Source organism: Myxine glutinosa, chromosome 5 (genome assembly GCF_964187855.1).
Source record: "Myxine glutinosa chromosome 5, kmMyxGlut1.1, whole genome shotgun sequence".
Classification (NCBI taxonomy): domain Eukaryota; kingdom Metazoa; phylum Chordata; class Myxini; order Myxiniformes; family Myxinidae; genus Myxine; species Myxine glutinosa.
In genome coordinates, this window is record NC_136265.1 from 115,268,691 (window position 1) to 115,287,095 (window position 18,405).

Genomic DNA, 18,405 nt, shown 5'->3' on the forward strand with positions numbered 1-18,405 from the left:
ATAGAAAACAAAGCGTTGCGTCCGGACATTGTACTCAGGGACAAAAAGGAAAAGACAACATTGATGATTGAGATATCAGTACCCAGAGATTTTGGCCTAAACAACACAGAAATCAAGAAAATGACAAAATACCAGGACCTTGAAAATCAGATCAAGAAATCTTGGAAGCTGAAGAGCATCGAAATTGTACCAGTGATAATTGGAGCAACATGAATGATGAAGAAGAACCTCACAGATATTCTAAAAACCATCCCAGGGAATATTACCACAAATGAACTACAACTGGAGGCAATCCGGGGTTCGGTGACGATCCTGAAAAGAGAACTTGGAACAAAACTTTGAAAAAGTTTAACAGTTTGGTCCATGAACCACGTGACCCTTTACCGAAGAGGAGGAGGATACTTTGGGTCCTGGGAGGACTCTGTTCCACCTCCTGAAACCCACAAATGCAGTTAACAACCAACGATACACGCACACACACGCACGCACACACACACACACACACACACACACAGACACACACGCACACACAGACACACACACACGCGCGCACAAACACACACACACACAGACACAGACACACAGACACACACACACACAGACACACACACGCACACACAGACACACACACACAGATACACAGACACACAGACACACACACACACAGAGACACACAGACACGCGCACACACCAGCACCTTCTCCAGCACCTTCTCCAGCCCTTCTGAGAACAGGCGAGGCTAACTACGATTGTCTTGGTTTCAAGCAGTTGAGCTGGTCGAGCCAATGGGTGTGTCCTGATACGATGGTGCAGAGGTAACACACATCCCAAAGAGCTACTAGTTTGGGTTCGATTCCTGACCTACTGTAAACTGTCGGATTGCTGTTTCGAAGGCAGAGCGTCGGACCCAATGGAGTACTAACCCCAGCCTCAGATAGACATTAAAGTGTTTCCCACCTGGAAGCATTAATTTGTTGGATGTTGAAGATCCCACATTGTCTTCTTACGAAGAGTACATGAGGTATCACTGTCATCCTGAACAAGTTACAAATACCTGCCGTGTGAAGTGAACTTTAAATGAGCCTTGCTGCTTGAAGCCACACGTCATCCTGCCCACAAACTCCAAGGTTTTCTGCACCATGTCCCTCATGTCCCTCATGTCCCTCATGTCCCTCATGTCCCTCTTTATGACGTGCAAATGTAGTCAATCTTGGCCCCTGCGGGAGAGAATTTGATTGTTATTTAACTTAACAGCTCACACTTATCTGCTAAGTTAACATCAAAATTATCTGTCATGTTAACATCTCATGTATCTGCCATATTATCACACTTAGCTGTTAACATCACACTTAGCTGTTAACATTACACTTAGCTGTTAACATTACACTTATCTGCTAAGTTATCACACATATTTGTTATGTTAACATCACACTTATCTGACATGTTAACATCACACTTATCTGCCATGTTAACATCACACGTATCTGCCATGTTAACATCACACTTATCTGCCATGTTAACATCACACGTATCTACCATGTTAACATCACACGTATCTGCCATGTTAACATCACACTTGTCTGCCATATTCATATCCTACTTTGTCATGTTAACATCACACTTTGTCCTGTTAACATCACACGTATCTGCCATGTTAACATCACACGTATCTGCCATGTTAACATCACACTTATCTGCCATGTTAACATCACACGTATCTACCATGTTAACATCACACGTATCTGCCATGTTAACATCACACGTATCTGCCATGTTAACATCACACGTATCTGCCATGTTAACATCACACGTATCTGCCATGTTAACATCATACTTTGTCATGTCAACATCACACTTATCAATTAAAAATCACACTTATCTGCTACGTTATCACATTTATCGATGTTAAATCACACTTTTATATGTTAACATCACACATGTATGTTAACGTCACACGTATCTGCCGGGTTAAAATTACACGTATCTGCCATGTTAACATCACACTTATCTGAAATGTTAACATCACTCTTCGTATTCCGTGGGGCATCGTGACACTACCAAAGTCTAGACCTGGAGGAGGTTTGCGGCAGGGGTCATGCAGGTAGTTACGGTGTGATGAAACCCGGGAAACATACAGTTCATGTTAACCAGAACTTTTGATAATACATGTCTGAGATCTGAGTTATCATGTGAGAGACTATCAGTGGAATGCTGCAACTTCATGTGACAAGGCATAATGGTGTGTGTGTGTGTGTGTGTGTGTGTGTGTGTGTGTGTGTGTGTGTGTGCGTGTGTGTGTGTGTGTGTGTGCGTGTGTGCGTGTGCGTGTGTGTGCGTGTGTGTGTGTGTGTGTGTGCGTGTGTGTGTGTGTGTATGTGTGTGCGTGTGTGTGTGTGTGTGTGTGTGTGTGTGTGTGTGTGTGTGTGTTTGTCCGCATCAGTTGGGTCGGCTACGAGCAAGAGGGATTCGAGGGTCGTCAATTCCTGTTGGAAGAGGGAATGTTCAGCTGTTACCAGTGCTGGGGTGGTCGCTCCATTGGTCTACGCTCTCTGCGTCCCCTACAGTCTGTAAGTTGTGGCCAAAATATTTTACTGTTTATTCCTTTATGAGGAAATCAATTTTTCTTTCCAAAATATAGGTTCATAGAAGAGCTAAATGGTAAACGTGTTGTGCTCGTTACCTCCACCACCGAAGGTGGAGGGACGTTATGTTTTACTCCTGTTTGTTTGTCTGTGAGCAGGATATCTTAAAACGTTGTGAACAGATTCGGACAAAACTTGGTGAACAGGTTGGATGTAGATTTTGGTGAAGATTCGAATCCGGATCTGGATCAGGGAATAAATAAATAAAAATTAAGGAATTATTTTTTAATTTTTAAAGTTTCAAAGTAATTCATCATTCAAAAATGATGTATAGCAGGATATCTCAAAAATTTGTGGATGACCAATTACAAAACTTGTTAAACGAGTTGGTTTGGTGACGAGAACAAGCAGATTCGATTTTGGTTCAGGTCCGAATCCAGATCCGGCATATCAGTGGATACAACATGTAAACTGTTCAACCTGGCGTGGGTATGCGCTCTACCGAGTATTCAGCCTGGCGTGGGTATGCGCTCTACCGAGTATTCAGCCTGGCGTGGGTATGTGCTCTACCGAGTATTCAGCCTGGCATGGGTATGCGCTCTACCGAGTATTCAACCTGGCGTGGGTATGCGCTCTACCGAGTATTCAGCCTGGTGTGGGTATGCGCACTACCGAGTATTCAGCCTGGCGTGCGTATGCGCGCTACCGAGGGTTCAGCCTGGCGTGAGTATGCGCTCTACCGAGTATTCAGCCTGGCGTGGGTATGCGCACTACCGAGTATTCGGCCTGGCGTGGGTATGCGCTCTACCAAGTATTCAACCTGGCGTGGGTATGCGCTCTACCGAGTATTCAGCCTGGTGTGGGTATGCGCGCTACCGAGTATTCAGCCTGGCATGCGTATGCGCTCTACCGAGGGTTCAGCCTGGCGTGAGTATGCGCTCTACCGAGTATTCAGCCTGGCGTGGGTATGCGCTCTACCGAGTATTCAGCCTGGCGTGGGTATGCGCTCTACCGAGTATTTAGCCTGGCGTGGGTATGCGCTCTACTGAGTATTCAGCCTGGGGTGGGTATGCGCTCTACAGAGTATTCGGCCTGGCGTGGGTATGCGCTCTACCAAGTATTCAACCTGGCGTGGGTATGCGCTCCGAGTATTCAGCTTGGCGTGGGTATGCGCTCTACCGAGTATTCAGCCTGGCGTGGGTATGCACTCTACTGAGTATTCAGCCTGGCGTGGGTATGCGCCCTACCGAGTATTCAGCCTGGCGTGGGTATGGGCTCTACCGAGTATTCAGCCTGGCGTGGGTATGGGCTCTACTGAGTATTCAGCCTGGCGTGGGTATGCACTCTACCGAGTATTCAGCCTGGCGTGGGTATGCACTCTACCGAGTATTCAGCCTGGCGTGGGTATGCACTCTACCGAGTATTCAGCCTGGCGTGGGTATGCACTCTACCGAGTATTCAGCCTGGCGTGGGTATGCGCTCTACTGAGTATTCAGCCTGGCGTGGGTATGCGCCCTACTGAGTATTCAGCCTGGTGTGGGTATGCGCTCTACCGAGTATTCAGCCTGGCGTGGGTATGCACTCTGCCGAGTATTCAGCCTGGCGTGGGTATGGGCCCTACCGAGTATTCAACCTGGCGTGGGTATGCGCTCTACCGAGTACCGGTCTAGTTATTTATTAATACGATAAAAACACACATACTTGTTTATTTATAGGTTCAAATGGAGAAGCTGTTGCATGTGGAGACATTAGACAGCATCAGACAACTTTGATTCAGACAAATGGTGGCTTGTCCCTGAGGGAAGGTCGCAGGGTCAGGAGTCGGTCGTTTATTCCATCTAGGAATCTTGTGGCCTACGTTGGACTTGACCGCGGAACCTACTCCTGGCTTCACGACGATCTTCACAACTGTGGCCACTCATAAAAAAATGTGCATCCAGCTCCATTTTCTGTAATTTGCTCTTCATCAGCTGGACGAGTCTCAATTCTGCCATGTGGATGTTGTATCTCTCCCAATACACGTAACTTTCAAAATGACGCAATTGTAGCGGTTCCCGCTGAATGTACACAATCGCTTTGCACCTGCCAGGACGCGGCCAGGGCGCGATCGCCGTGCCGGGCTCGTCCGGACGGGCCCAGACGCGCCTCTCCTGGGCATGCCCGGACTCGCTGTTCCTGGGCACGCCCGAACCTCCCGGGCACGCCCGGTCTCGTCTTTCCCGGGCATGCCCGCTCTCGCCTTTCCAGGGCTCGCCCAGAGCGCCCGGGCACGCCCAGCCTCGACTTGCCAGGCCGCGTCCAGGACGCCCGGGCATGTCCAGACTCGCCTTTCCAGGGCTCGCCCAGAGCGTCCGGGCATGCCCGCTCTCGCCTTTCCAGGGCTCGCCCAGAGCGCTCGGGCACGCCTAGCCTCGACTTGCCAGGCCGCGTCCAGGACGCCCGGGCATGTCCAGACTCGCCTTTCCAGGACTCGCCCTTGACACCCGGGCATGCCCGGTCTCGGTTTTCCCGGGCAAACGCCCCGGCATAAATGTGTATATATATTGCTGCCCGATAAACGGGCTTATCAGAATACCTGAGCTGTTTTGTTTCAATAAAGCAACTCGGACGAATTCCGTCTTTGGTCGCGTCAATTCTTTCGACTCGCGTTGGAGCGCAGCTCCTTCACTGGTGACCTACCGACATGGACACGGCAGTGACTCTTAAACTGCCTACCTTCTGGGCGGCTCACGCGGCTGTTTGGTTCGCCCAGGCGGACTCCCAGTTCGCCCTGCGAGGCATCACCGCGGATGACACCCGCTTCCACCACGTCATGGCAGCGCTCGGTTCCGCCACCGTGGCCCGCGCCCTGAGCCTCCTCGAGCACCCGCCGGCTGCTGACAAGTATGATGCGCTGAAGACGCTCCTCCTCGACGCTTTCGCCCTCTCATCGGCGGCATGCGCACGGCGACTGCTCGACCTGCCCGAGCTCGGCGACACGCGCCCGTCCGAGCGCATGGACTATATGCTCTCGTTGCTCGGTGAGCACTCTCCGGATTTTCTGTTCCGCGAGCTGTTCCTTCGCCAGCTGCCTCACCCGGTACGCCTCGCCCTGGCTGGCACGTCGATCACCGATCCCCGCGCCCTCGCCAGGGAAGCCGATAAGATCTCCTCGGCAGGCCAACACATCAGCGCGGCTACGTGGAGCCTGCCACCGTCCGAGGCGACGCCCACGATGCCCGGCCGCCCTGCGCGGTTGGAGGCCGAACTGCCGGTGCAACTGGCGGCCGCCACGCCGCGCTGACCGCTTCCGACATGACGGCCGGGGCCTCCACCTGACCAGGCGTGGTGTTATTACCACGCCAGGTTCGGACACAAGGCTCGGACGTGCCGACCCCCGTGCACTTTCGGTAAGTCGGGAAACGGCCGGGCCGGCGTTCATTCCCAGCCATGAGCGCCGGCCACTCGGGCAACTTGCTTTTTATTCGGGACAAAGCGTCCGGGCGGCGTTTCCTTTGTGACACCGGCGCCCAACTGAGCGTCATACCCGCCTCCGAGCAGGACAGGCGGGACGCCGTTTGCGGCCCCTCTTTGGTCGCTGCTAATGGCTCGGCCATACGCACTTTCGGCCCGCTCGACGTCACCCTCTGCTTCGGCAGCCAGCGCTTTCAGTGGACCTTTGTGACCGCCTGCGTCCCCATGGCTTTGCTGGGTGCCGACTTCCTCTGCGCGCACGGGCTGCTGGTCGACGTCAAACGACGTCGCCTTGTCAACGCCGAGACCTTCAGCTCCCTGGCGTGCACGATGAGCAGCTCCGCGCTGACCGAACTGGCGTGCGCCCTCCCGACGGCGAACGAGTTCGCTCGCCTGCTCGCGGAATTCCCGGCCCTCACGTGGCCGACGTTTTCTGCCGTCGCAGTGCGGCATTGGATCGAGCACCACATACCCACTACGGGCCCGCCGGTCTACGCCAGGGCCCGCCGCCTTGACCTGGCCAAGCTCGCCGTGGCAAAGGCCGAGTTCGACGCGTTGGAGCACCTCGGCATCGTGCGGCGCTCCAATAGTGCGTGGGCCTCACCACTGCACATCGTGCCAAAGCCGGGGGGCGGATGGCGCCTGTGTGGTGACTACCGCCGCCTCAACGACGCTACCACCCCCGACAGGTACCCGATCCCGCACATCCAGGACTTTTCCGCCCGTTTGGCGGGACGGGTCATATTTTCCAAAATTGACCTGATACGGGGATACCACCAGGTACCTGTCCGGGCGGCCGATGTCCCGAAGACGGCCGTCATCACGCCGTTCGGCCTGTTCGAATTTTTGAGGATGCCGTTTGGCCTCAAGAACGCGGCCCAGGCGTTCCAGCGCTTAATGGACGGCGTGCTGCGCAACCTGCCATTTCTTTTCGTCTATCTGGACGACATCCTCGTCGCCAGCACGTCCTGCGCCGAGCACCTCCTCCACCTCCGAACACTGTTCGGTTGCCTCAGCGAGCATGGCTTAATTGTCAACCCGGCCAAATGCCACTTCGGCACGACGACCGTTGACTTTTTGGGCCACCGCATCACCAAGACCGGGGCTGTGCCGCTGCCGACCAAGGTCGAGGCCATCACCACGTTCCCGCGTCCCCGTTCCATCAAGGCCCTACAAGAGTTCCTCGGCATGGTGAATTTTTATCACCGATTCGTGCCCCGCGCTGCTCAGCTCATGCGGCCCCTTTACGAGGCCCTCCGGGGCAAGCTGGCCAAGCATGACATCGTTTGGTCCGCGACCATGGACGCGGCCTTCGCGAGCGCAAAACGAGCCCTCGCCGACGCAACGCTGCTGGCTCACCCGGTGCTCAACGCGCCCATCGCCCTCACTACGGACGCCTCCAACTACGCGGTGGGCGCCGTCCATGAACAATGGGTGGACGGGGTTTGGCAGCCACTCGCTTTTTTCAGCTGGCAACTCCGGCCGAACGAGTTAAAATACAGCACGTTCGACCGCGAGCTGCTCGGTCTATTCCTGGCCGTTCGCCATTTCCGACACCTCCTGGAGGGCCGCCCGTTCACGGCTTTCGTCGACCACAAGCCGTTGGTCTACGCAATGGCCAAAGTCACGGAGCCGTGGTCGGCCCGCCAGCAGCGCCACCTCTCCGCCGTGTCGGAATTCACCACAGACATCCGGCACGTCGCCGGCAAAGACAACGCCGTGGCCGACTGTCTTTCTCGGGCCAGCGCGAACGCGGTCCACCTCGGCGTGGACTTCACGCTCATGGCGGCCGACCAGACCACCGACACCTCGGTGCAGGCCCTCCGGGCGGCGGACACGGGCCTCCGCCTGGCCGACATCCCCTTCACGGGCACCGTCCTGCTCTGCGACGTCTCCCAGGGCCAGCCTCGCCCCATCGTGCCCGTTTCCTGGCAGCGCCGCATCTTCGCCTCCATCTACGGCCTTTCTCACCCGGGCCGGAAAGCTTCTCAGAAGCTGGTGTCGGCGCGTTTCGTCTGGCACGGCCTTCGACGGAACGTCCGTGACTGGGCCAACGCCTGCACGGCCTGCCAGCGGGCCAAGGTCCACCGCCACACCCAGGCCCCGCTAGCACCTTTCACCGTGCCTGCATGGCGTTTCGACCACGTCCACGTGGACCTGGTGGGTCCCCTGCCCCCATCGCGGGGGTTCACCCACCTGCTCACCATGGTGGACAGGACCACCAGGTGGCCAGAGGCCGTGCCCCTCACCTCCACCACCACCGCCGACGTGGCGCAGGCGTTCATCGACACCTGGGTCGCGCGCTTCGGCGCACCGGCGGACATCTCGTCCGACCGCGGCCCACAGTTCACGTCCGAACTTTGGGGCACGGTTGCCCGCTCGTTGGGGGTCACGCTGCACCGCACCACGGCCTACCACCCCCAAGCCAACGGGTTGTGCGAGCGGTTTCACCGCTCCATGAAGGCCGCACTCATGGCCGGCCTTCAGGACAACGGTTGGACCGACCGGCTGCCGTGGGTCCTTTTGGGCCTCCGCACGGCCCCCAAGGAGGACCTCCGGGCGTCCGCCGCCGAGCTCGTCTACGGCCAGCCGCTCCGCGTCCCGGGCGAGTTCGTGCCCGACGCTACCAGTCCCTGGTCCGCCGCACACCAGCGCTCGGACCTCCAGGAGGCCGCCCGACGATTTGCCCCCCGTGCCAACGTCCCGCCACGGTGGCCCCCAGTCCTACGTCCCCCCGGTGCTTCGCACAGTGGAGTACGTCTTTGTGCGTCATGACGCGCACCGGGGGCCACTCCGGCCGCCGTACGACGGGCCCTTCCGGGTCCTGCGATGGGGCGACAAGTCCTTCGTCGTCGACGTCGGCGGTCGGTCGGACCGGATCTCTGTGGACCGCCTCAAACCGGCGCACGTGGACGTCGACCGACCACCACGGTTGGCCCTTCCTCCGCGGCGAGGCCGCCCCCCATCCACAGTTCCCCCCGCTCGACCACGCACCACCAGATCGGACCCCCCCCCCCCCCCCCACGACCCTCCAGGGGTCGTTTTGGCCGGGTCATCCGGACCCCCCTTAAATTGACCCTGCTGGTGCAGGTCGATTCTGGAGGGGCATGTGTAGCGGTTCCCGCTGAATGTACACAATCGCCTTGCACCTGCCAGGACGCGGCCAGGGCGCGATCGCCGTGCCGGGCTCGTCCGGACGGGCCCAGACGTGCCTCTCCTGGGCATGCCCGGACTCGCTGTTCCCGGGCACGCCTGAACCTCCCGGGCACGCCCGAACCTCCCGGGCACGCCCGGTCTCGTCTTTCCCGGGCATGCCCGCTCTCGCCTTTCCAGGGCTCTCCCAGAGCGCCCGGGCACGCCCAGCCTCGACTTGCCAGGCCGCGTCCAGGACGCCCGGGCATGTCCAGACTCGCCTTTCCAGGGCTCGCCCAGAGCGTCTGGGCATGCCCGCTCTCGCCTTTCCAGGGCTCGCCCAGAGCGCTCGGGCACGCCCAGCCTCGACTTGCCAGGCCGCGTCCAGGACGCCCGGGCATGTCCAGACTCACCTTTCCAGGGCTCGCCCAGAGCGTCCGGGCATGCCCGCTCTCGCCTTTCCAGGGCTCGCCCAGGACACCCGGGCATGTCCAGACTCGCCTTTCCAGGACTCGCCCTTGACACCCGGGCATGCCCGGTCTCGGTTTTCCCGGGCAAACGCCCCGGCATAAATGTGTATATATATTGCTGCCCGATAAACGGGCTCGTCAGAATACCTGAGCTGTTTTGTTTCAACAAAGCAACTCGGACGAATTCCGTCTTTGGTCGCGTCAATTCTTTCGACTCGCGTTGGAGCGCAGCTCCTTCACAATAATGTTAAAAGGGGCCTTTTGCGCATGCGCGGATGGTGTGTTTACAATGACTCGGTAAATTGGTTCAAAATGGTTAACCAAAACTGTTCTGTTCCTGAATGTTCATTTTAAACTTACCTGGTGCATTCACAAGCTTCATATATGACCCTCTGACAGGTGTTCAGAAGATCCTAATCCAGATACATGGTCCAATCACCAGCAGTGATCCGTCAGGGGTCTGTGTAGTACAAGTCCGTCCACTCGGGCGTTGCACGGTTTCACCTGGACATTCGGCGAGTTGAGAAAGTTCTCCAAGTCTTTTGTTGTGCAGAGTTCTCAGTTCATAATGCAGTTCATTCTCAGTTCTCAGTTGTGCACAGTTCTTTCTCTCAGGTACTTTTCCAAGTGCAGACTTGGCATTTAATATGGAATATTTTTTTGTGGGAGTGAACTTACTTTTCAAGATGTCTTAGAACCAAAAGTTCATTGGAATTATGTTGAAATTATTCTAGATTTTGTTAATGTGACCTTTAAAAGAAACAAAAACCACATTTGACATTTCGAAGCAAATAAATTGATCCTTGAAAGTGATGTAAACTGATATCTAACTCAATTCACGGACGGTACTGTGTTAAACTTCTGTACGTTTTCCAGAAGTATCTCTTTTTTTTGCACATTAGCCAAAAAAAATTTCAACAAAAACAAAAGCTAAATTATGACTGGGATTACGGACAGTAAAATTACAGTTCAGTACTTCGTGTAACCCCCACGAGCATTCAGGAGAGCACGTACATGTCGAGGCATGCTGTTCACGAGATTTGCCAAGGTTTGGACAGGAATCGCTTGCCATGCAGTGACAATAGTCTGTTGCAATTCATGCACAGAGGTGGGCTGCTGGTCCAAGTTGTCGATTTGACGCGTTAATTCTGCCCACAAGTTCTCTATCGGATTCATATCTGGGGACATGGCAGGCCACTCCATATGCTCTACACCACGGTCAGCAAGAAAGTGTTGGATCATGCGAGCACGATGAGGCCGTGCATTGTCATCTTGGAAGAAAAAGGTTCCTCGAAAGGCTGCACGAGCAAATGAAAACAGTTTCTTCCAGAATGGCCCTGTGCTTGAACTGGTTCAGGTTTCCATTCAGAACAACCAGGTCAGTTTTGCCCCCTGCATGAAAAGCAGCCCAAACGGTCACCCCACCACCTCCAGCTTGGACTCTTGGCACTATACAATCTTCGTTGTGGGCTTCATGCACTTGTCTGCGCACTCGGATGCAGCTATATTGACGATAGACCAGAAATCTAGACTCGTCAGTGAAGGTCACGTGATTCCAGTGTCCTGGCTGCCATTGACGGTGCTCTCTGGCCCACTGCAATCGGCGCTGGCTGTGTTGTCTGGTCAGGCGTGGCTTTCTCAGGGGACGCCTGGCACGATAGCCTGCTTGAACCAGTTGTTGGTTGACTAGCCTTCTGGATACAGGCACATTTGTCAGTTGCTTCCACTCAACCCTAAGCCGATTAGCTGACTTGGTATGGCCATTGCAGACTAACCGGTGCAGCTGGCGATCATCTCTCCTTGTGGTTCTGCGTGGACGTCCTGGCCTCGGTATTGGAGTAGGGACACCCCTCTGAGCATTCCGTTTCAGGATCTTTGACACCTGACCTTGAGTGATGCCATACTGCCGAGCAATAGCACGCTGTTTCATGCCAGAATTTCGTAAAGCCACCACTCCATGACAAACAGGATTGTCAAGTTGACGGACCATCTCCAGAGGAAGCGGCAATAACTTTTGTAGACGTGCAGCAGTTGTTTTCCACTGATACAGAACGCAACAACCCTTATATACCCGATTGTGAAGCCAATCGTCAAATGTACCTGTCCTTACATTTTGTCATGCCACCTGTGATATAATCCTGTTATTGACTTCTTGCTGCGAAAGACAATCAGTGACATGGTTCTTTCAACAAAGACATCACCGAAGGGTAAAAGAAACTCACCAGATTGATATACTGAGTTCAGAAAGTAAACCCACGTCAAGAAAAAAAAAAAATTCCATATTAAATGCCAAGTCTGTATTTTTGAGTTCGTTTCGATTTACAGCTGTGTGAGCCATTTCCGATAACAATCCTAAACCCAGACACATGTTGTACTTTTGCAACGCTTTTGCTCAGTCGCCATTATGGCCGTATAATTCATGTTGAACTTGTCCACCCATTCTGCCGAGTAAGACTTCGCTTGCAAGGACAGACAAATCCTGACTCACCGATGGAGAGGCACATCGGTTACCCTCATCTGGTTTGCTCACCTGTTGAAACGGTTTGCGGGGCTGTGGCCATTACAACTACCTGGAGCCAGAGATGAGAGCTGGATGCCGATGAGGACCAACAGAAGGTGAACGCCATTGGACTACACATTTGATGTGGGGGATTTGATCTCATGTCCCCCATGTCCTGAAGAAGCCAGGGGTTCAGGTGGGAACAATAAAGCTGCCCAAGAAGGAGATAGGACTTGGCCCACTTTGAAGGACGTGCCAAGGAAAAGAGACAGAGGAAACATCAGTTTGGCAGAGCTGGATTTGAGGATCTCATTCCATCCCTGCCCAGCGAGAAAATCCTTTGACCTGCACAGGTGTGAAGCTCACTCATGTTCAGTAAGCAAGGTAAAAATAACGAGTTCCCTTCCAAGGAACTTCAATGCAAAGGAGGCCATTAGGTCTATCAAAGCCTGCACTGGTATTCCCAACTTATCTCTGTTCTCTCCTCTAGAAATGCAAGTTAGTGTTAAGGAAGTGTTAATGCAGGTGTTATGCAAGGAAGCAGCACATACCATTTTTAAAAGGTTTTTGGTATGAACTCGGCCAGGGCTCAAACCGCCGAGACGAAGAGCAGCCGCTCCAACCATTACACCACCAAGTCTGGTTACAAGAGCAGCATGGTGGGAAGAGGGAAACACCAGTTGGGAAGAGGGAAACACAAGTTGGGAAGAGGGAAACACTAGTTGGGAAGAGGGAAACACTAGTTGGGAAGAGGGAAACACTAGTTGGGAAGAGGGAAACACTAGTTGGGAAGAGGGAAACACTAGTTGGGAAGAGGGAAACACTAGTTGGGAAGAGGGAAACACGAGTTGGAAAGAGGGAAGCACTAGTTGGGAAGAGGGAAACAATAGTTGGGAAGAGGGAAACAATAGTTGGGAAGAGGGAAACACTAGTTGGGAAGAGGGAAACACTAGTTGGGAAGAGGGAAACACTAGGTGGGAAGAGGGAAACACTAGTTGGGAAGAGGGAAACACTAGTTGGGAAGAGGGAAACACTCGGTGGGAAGAGGGAAACACCAGTTGGGAAGAGGGAAACACCAGTTGGGAAGAGGGAAACACCAGTTGGAAAGAGGGAAACACTAGTTGGGAAGAGGGAAACAACAGTTGGGAAGAGGGAAACACTAGTTGGGAAGAGGAAAACACTAGTTGGGAAGAGGGAAACACTAGTTGGGAAGAGGGAAACACTAGGTGGGAAGAGGGAAACACTAGTTGGGAAGAGGGAAACACTAGTTGGGAAGAGGGAAACACTAGTTGGGAAGAGGGAAACACGAGGTGGGAAGAGGGAAACACCAGTTGGGAAGAGGGAAACACTAGTTGGGAAGAGGGAAACACTAGTTGGGAAGAAGGAAACACTAGTTGGGAAGAGGGAAACACTAGTTGGGAAGAGGGAAACACTAGTTGGGAAGAGGGAAACACTAGTTGGGAAGAGGGAAACACGAGTTGGGAAGAGGGAAACACGAGTTGGGAAGAGGGAAACACGAGTTGGGAAGAGGGAAACACTAGTTGGGAAGAGGGAAACACGAGTTAGGAAGAGGGAAACACGAGTTGGGAAGAGGGAAACAACAGTTGGGAAGAGGGAAACACGAGTTGGGAAGAGGGAAACACTAGTTGGGAAGAGGGAAACACTAGTTGGGAAGAGGGAAACACTAGTTGGGAAGAGCGAAACACTAGTTGGGAAGAGCGAAACAATAGTTGGGATGAGCGAAACAATAGTTGGGAAGAGGGAAACACAAGTTCGGAAGAGGGAAACACGAGGTGGGAAGAGGGAAACACTAGTCGGGAAGTGGGAAACACTAGTTGGGAAGAGGGAAACACGAGTTGGGAAGAGGGAAACACGAGTTGGGAAGAGGGAAACACGAGTTGGGAAGAGGGAAACACTAGTTGGGAAGAGGGAAACACGAGTTGGCAAGAGGGAAACACGAGTTAGGAAGAGGGAAACACTAGTTGGGAAGAGGGAAACACTAGTTGGGAAGAGCGAAACACTAGTTGGGAAGAGCGAAACGAGTTGGGAAGAGCGAAACAATAGTTGGGAAGAGGGAAACACTAGTTGGGAAGAGGGAAACACGAGGTGGGAAGAGGGAAACAATAGTTGGGAAGAGGGAAACACTAGTTGGGAAGAGGGAAACAATAGTTGGGAAGAGGGAAACACGAGTTGGGAAGAAGGAAACACTAGTTGGGAAGAGGGAAACACGAGTTGGGAAGAAGGAAACACGAGTTGGGAAGAGGGAAACACTAGTTGGGAAGAGGGAAACAATAGTTGGGAAGAGGGAAACACGAGTTGGGAAGAAGGAAACACGAGTTGGGAAGAGGGAAACACTAGTTGGGAAGAGGGAAACACGAGTTGGGAAGAGGGAAACACTAGTTGGGAAGAGGGAAACACTAGTTGGGAAGAGGCAAACACTGGTTGGGAAGAGGGAAACGAGTTAGGAAGAGGGAAACACGAGTTGGGAAGAGGGAAACAACAGTTGGGAAGAGGGAAACACTAGTTGGAAAGAGGGAAACACTAGTTGGGAAGAGGGAAACACCAATTGGGAAGAGCGAAACACTAGTTGGGAAGAGGGAAACACAAGTTCGGAAGAGGGAAACACGAGGTGGGAAGAGGGAAACACTAGTTGGGAAGAGGGAAACACTAGTTGGGAAGAGGGAAACACGAGTTGGGAAGAGGGAAACACGAGTTGGGAAGAGGGAAACACGAGTTGGGAAGAGGGAAACACGAGTTGGGAAGAGGGAAGCAATAGCTAGGAAGAGGGAAACACTAGTTGGGAAGAGGGAAACACTAGTTGGGAAGAGGGAAACACTTGTTGGGAAGAGGGAAACACGAGTTGGGAAGAAGGAAACACGAGTTGGGAAGAAGGAAACACTAGTTGGGAAGAGGGAAACACTAGTTGGGAAGAGGGAAACACTAGTTGGGAAGAGGGAAACACTAGTTGGGAAGAGGGAAACATGAGTTGGGAAGAGGGAAACACGAGTTGGGAAGAGGGAAACACGGGTTGGGAAGAAGGAAACACTAGTTGGGAAGAGGGAAACACTAGTTGGGAAGAGGGAAACACTAGTTGGGAAGAGGGAAACACGAGTTGGGAAGAGGGAAACACGAGTTGGGAAGAGGGAAACACGAGTTGGGAAGAGGGAAACACGAGTTGGGAAGAGGGAAACACGAGTTGGGAAGAGGGAAACGAGTTGGGAAGAGGGAAACACGAGTTGGGAAGAGGGAAACACGAGTTGGGAAGAGGGAAACACGAGTTGGGAAGAGGGAAACACTAGTTGGGAAGAGGGAAACACTAGTTGGGAAGAGGGAAACACGAGTTGGGAAGAGGGAAACACTAGTTGGGAAGAGGGAAACACTAGTTGGGAAGAGGGAAACACTAGTTGGGAAGAGGGAAACACTAGTTGGGAAGAGGGAAACACTAGTTGGGAAGAGGGAAACACTAGTTTGGAAGAGGGAAACACGAGTTGGGAAGAGGGAAACACTAGTTGGGAAGAGGGAAACACTAGTTGGGCAGAGGGAAACACTAGTTGGGAAGAGGGAAACACTAGTTGGGAAGAGGGAAACACGAGTTAGGAAGAGGGAAACACGAGTTGGGAAGAGGGAAACAATAGTTGGGAAGAGGGAAACAATAGTTGGGTATTTGGCCTTTTGAGACAAATAAATAATTTAGTATGTTCTGTTTGTTACTTGTTTTGTCCAAGAGAAGAGAAACAGAAAATGATGATCAAATTGACACCTCGATCTCGGTCATGAAAATGGCGAATGATAATGATTTGTTGGTGCTCCTTGTGTTGAGGTTTCTCATGATGGTTCATTTGTTGGTGCTCCTTGTGTTAAGGTTGCTCATGATGGTTCATTTGTTGGTGCTCCTTGTGTTAAGGTTCTCATGATGGTTCATTTGTTGGTGCTCCTTGTGTTGAGGTTGCTCATGATGGTTCATTTGTTGGTGCTCCTTGCGTTGAGGTTTCTCATGATGGTTCATTTGTTGGTGCTCCTTGTGTTAAGGTTGCTCATGATGGTTCATTTGTTGGTGCTCCTTGTGTTAAGGTTCTCATGATGGTTCATTTGTTGGTGCTCCTTGTGTTGAGGTTGCTCATGATGGTTCATTTGTTGGTGCTCCTTTTGTTAAGGTTTCTCATGATGGTTCATTTGTTGGTGCTCCTTTTGTTGAGGTTTCTCATGATGGTTCATTTGTTGGTGCTCCTTGTGTTGAGGTTTCTCATGATGGTTCATTATCCATGTTCCTAGGATTTCTCGAGCTCCTCCGCATTGCTCGGCGAACCCGAAACGTTTTCTGAGAGTAAAATGCTGGAATGCGATGGTGACGTCATCAGTGTTCAAGAACACATCATTCCCGACTCGGTGCACATCATCGCTGGAATGTACGTATACACACAGCACTCGTATCGCATGGACACACACTCTCCACCACTGTGGGAAATGCACACCGCACACCAACACTCTCGGCCATTTGCACTGCACGGATACACACTCAGCACCACTCTCGGCCATTTGCACTGCACGGATACACACTCACCACCACTCTCGGCCATATGCACTGCATGGACACAATCACCACCACTCTCGGCCATATGCACTGCATGGACACAATCACCACCACTCTCGGCCATATGCACTGCACGGATACACACTCACCAACACTCTCGGCCATATGCACTGCATGGACACACTCACCACCACTTTCGGTCATACGCACCGCACGGATACACACTCAGCACCACTCTCGGCCATACGCACCGCACGGATACACACTCAGCACCACTCTCGGCCATACGCGCACCACACGGACACACTCAGCACCACTTTCGGCCATATGCACTGCATGGACACACTCACCACCACTCTCGGCCATACGCACCGCACGGATACACACTCAGCACCACTCTCGGCCATACGCACCACACGGACACACTCAGCACCACTCTCGGCCATATGCACTGCATGGACACACTCAGCACCACTCTCGGCCATACGCATCGCACGGATACACACTCAGCACCACTCTCGGCCATACGCACCACACGGACACACTCAGCACCACTCGGCCATATGCACTGCATGGACACACTCACCACCACTCTCGGCCATATGCACTGCATGGACACACTCAGCACCACTCTCGGCCATACGCACCGCACGGATACACACTCAGCACTACTCTCGGCCATACGCACTGCATGGACACACACTCACTACCACTCTCAGCCATTTGCACTGCATGGACACACACTCACTACCACTCTCAGCCATACGCACCGCACGGATACACACTCAGCACCACTCTCAGCCATGTGGTGAGGGCTTTTGTTAATTTCTTGATCCGTTATCACACAACTTGGTTTTGTCTATATCCATTAGAAACTGTTGATTAATCCAAAAATCCTAACACGTCATTAACCTGGATCTATCACATTGCCAAACAGATGGGTGGTGTATGAGATGGAGGGTTTCTGTGGACGGCAGTATGTGCTGGAGAAAGGCTTGTACCACCACCTGTCAGACCTGGGAAGTGAACTAAGATCTATCGGTTCCCTCAGACCAATCCGCAAGGTACCCATTAAACTTTCCCATGCAATCTGCAGCGAATCATGTCCGATGAAACAGGACCAATATTTACACAGAGTGACAGATCTGTAGCATTATGAAGCAATTATCCGTACATGGAAATTTATGACCTTCCACTAGTTTCTGGTGGGGCGAGGTGCAGAACAGCACAGAAATTTGCGCTCACCGTTGCGTTTTGTAGTCTGGGTTCGAATTTGGATCCGACGAAAAATATGACACTGGTGCTTTACAGGGTACACCATGAGCTGTTGTGGTTCGCTAGAGAGCTGTTGTGGTTCGCTATAGCTGTTGTGGTTCGCTAGAGAGCTGTTGTGGTTCGCTATAGCTTTTGTGGTTCGCTAGACCTGTTGTGGTTCGCTAGAGAGCTGTTGTGGTTCGCTATAGCTGTTGTGGTTCGCTAGACCTGTTGTGGTTCGCTAGAGCTGTTGTGGTTCGCTAGAGGTGTTGTGGTTCGCTAGAGCTGTTGTGGTTCGCTAGAGGTGTTGTGGTTCGCTAGAGAGCTGTTGTGGTTCGCTGGAGAGCTGTTGTGGTTCGCTAGAGCTGTTGTGGTTCGCTCGAGCTGTTGTGGTTCGCTCGAGCTGTTGTGGTTCGCTAGACCTGTTGTGGTTCGCTAGAGAGCTGTTGTAGTTCGCTAGAGCTGTTGTGGTTCGCTAGAAAG

General features: G+C 52.9%; 1 protein-coding gene across 4 annotated transcripts in view; it reads left to right on the forward strand.

Moving 5' to 3' along the window:
* LOC137427215 (uncharacterized) overlaps positions 1-18,405 on the forward strand; it is an 87,199-nt gene that overhangs the window by 48,732 nt on the left and 20,062 nt on the right. For 2 of the 4 annotated variants that reach the window (XM_078778568.1, XM_078778569.1), the window contains 3 exons: positions 2,441-2,567; positions 16,410-16,543; positions 17,606-17,732. In XM_078778568.1, coding sequence (XP_078634694.1) covers positions 2,441-2,567; positions 16,410-16,543; positions 17,606-17,732 — 388 coding nt within the window. The remainder of the gene's footprint in view (positions 1-2,440; positions 2,568-16,409; positions 16,544-17,605; positions 17,733-18,405) is intronic. The other 2 variants (XR_013623538.1, XM_078778570.1) reach the window with 2 other exon arrangements.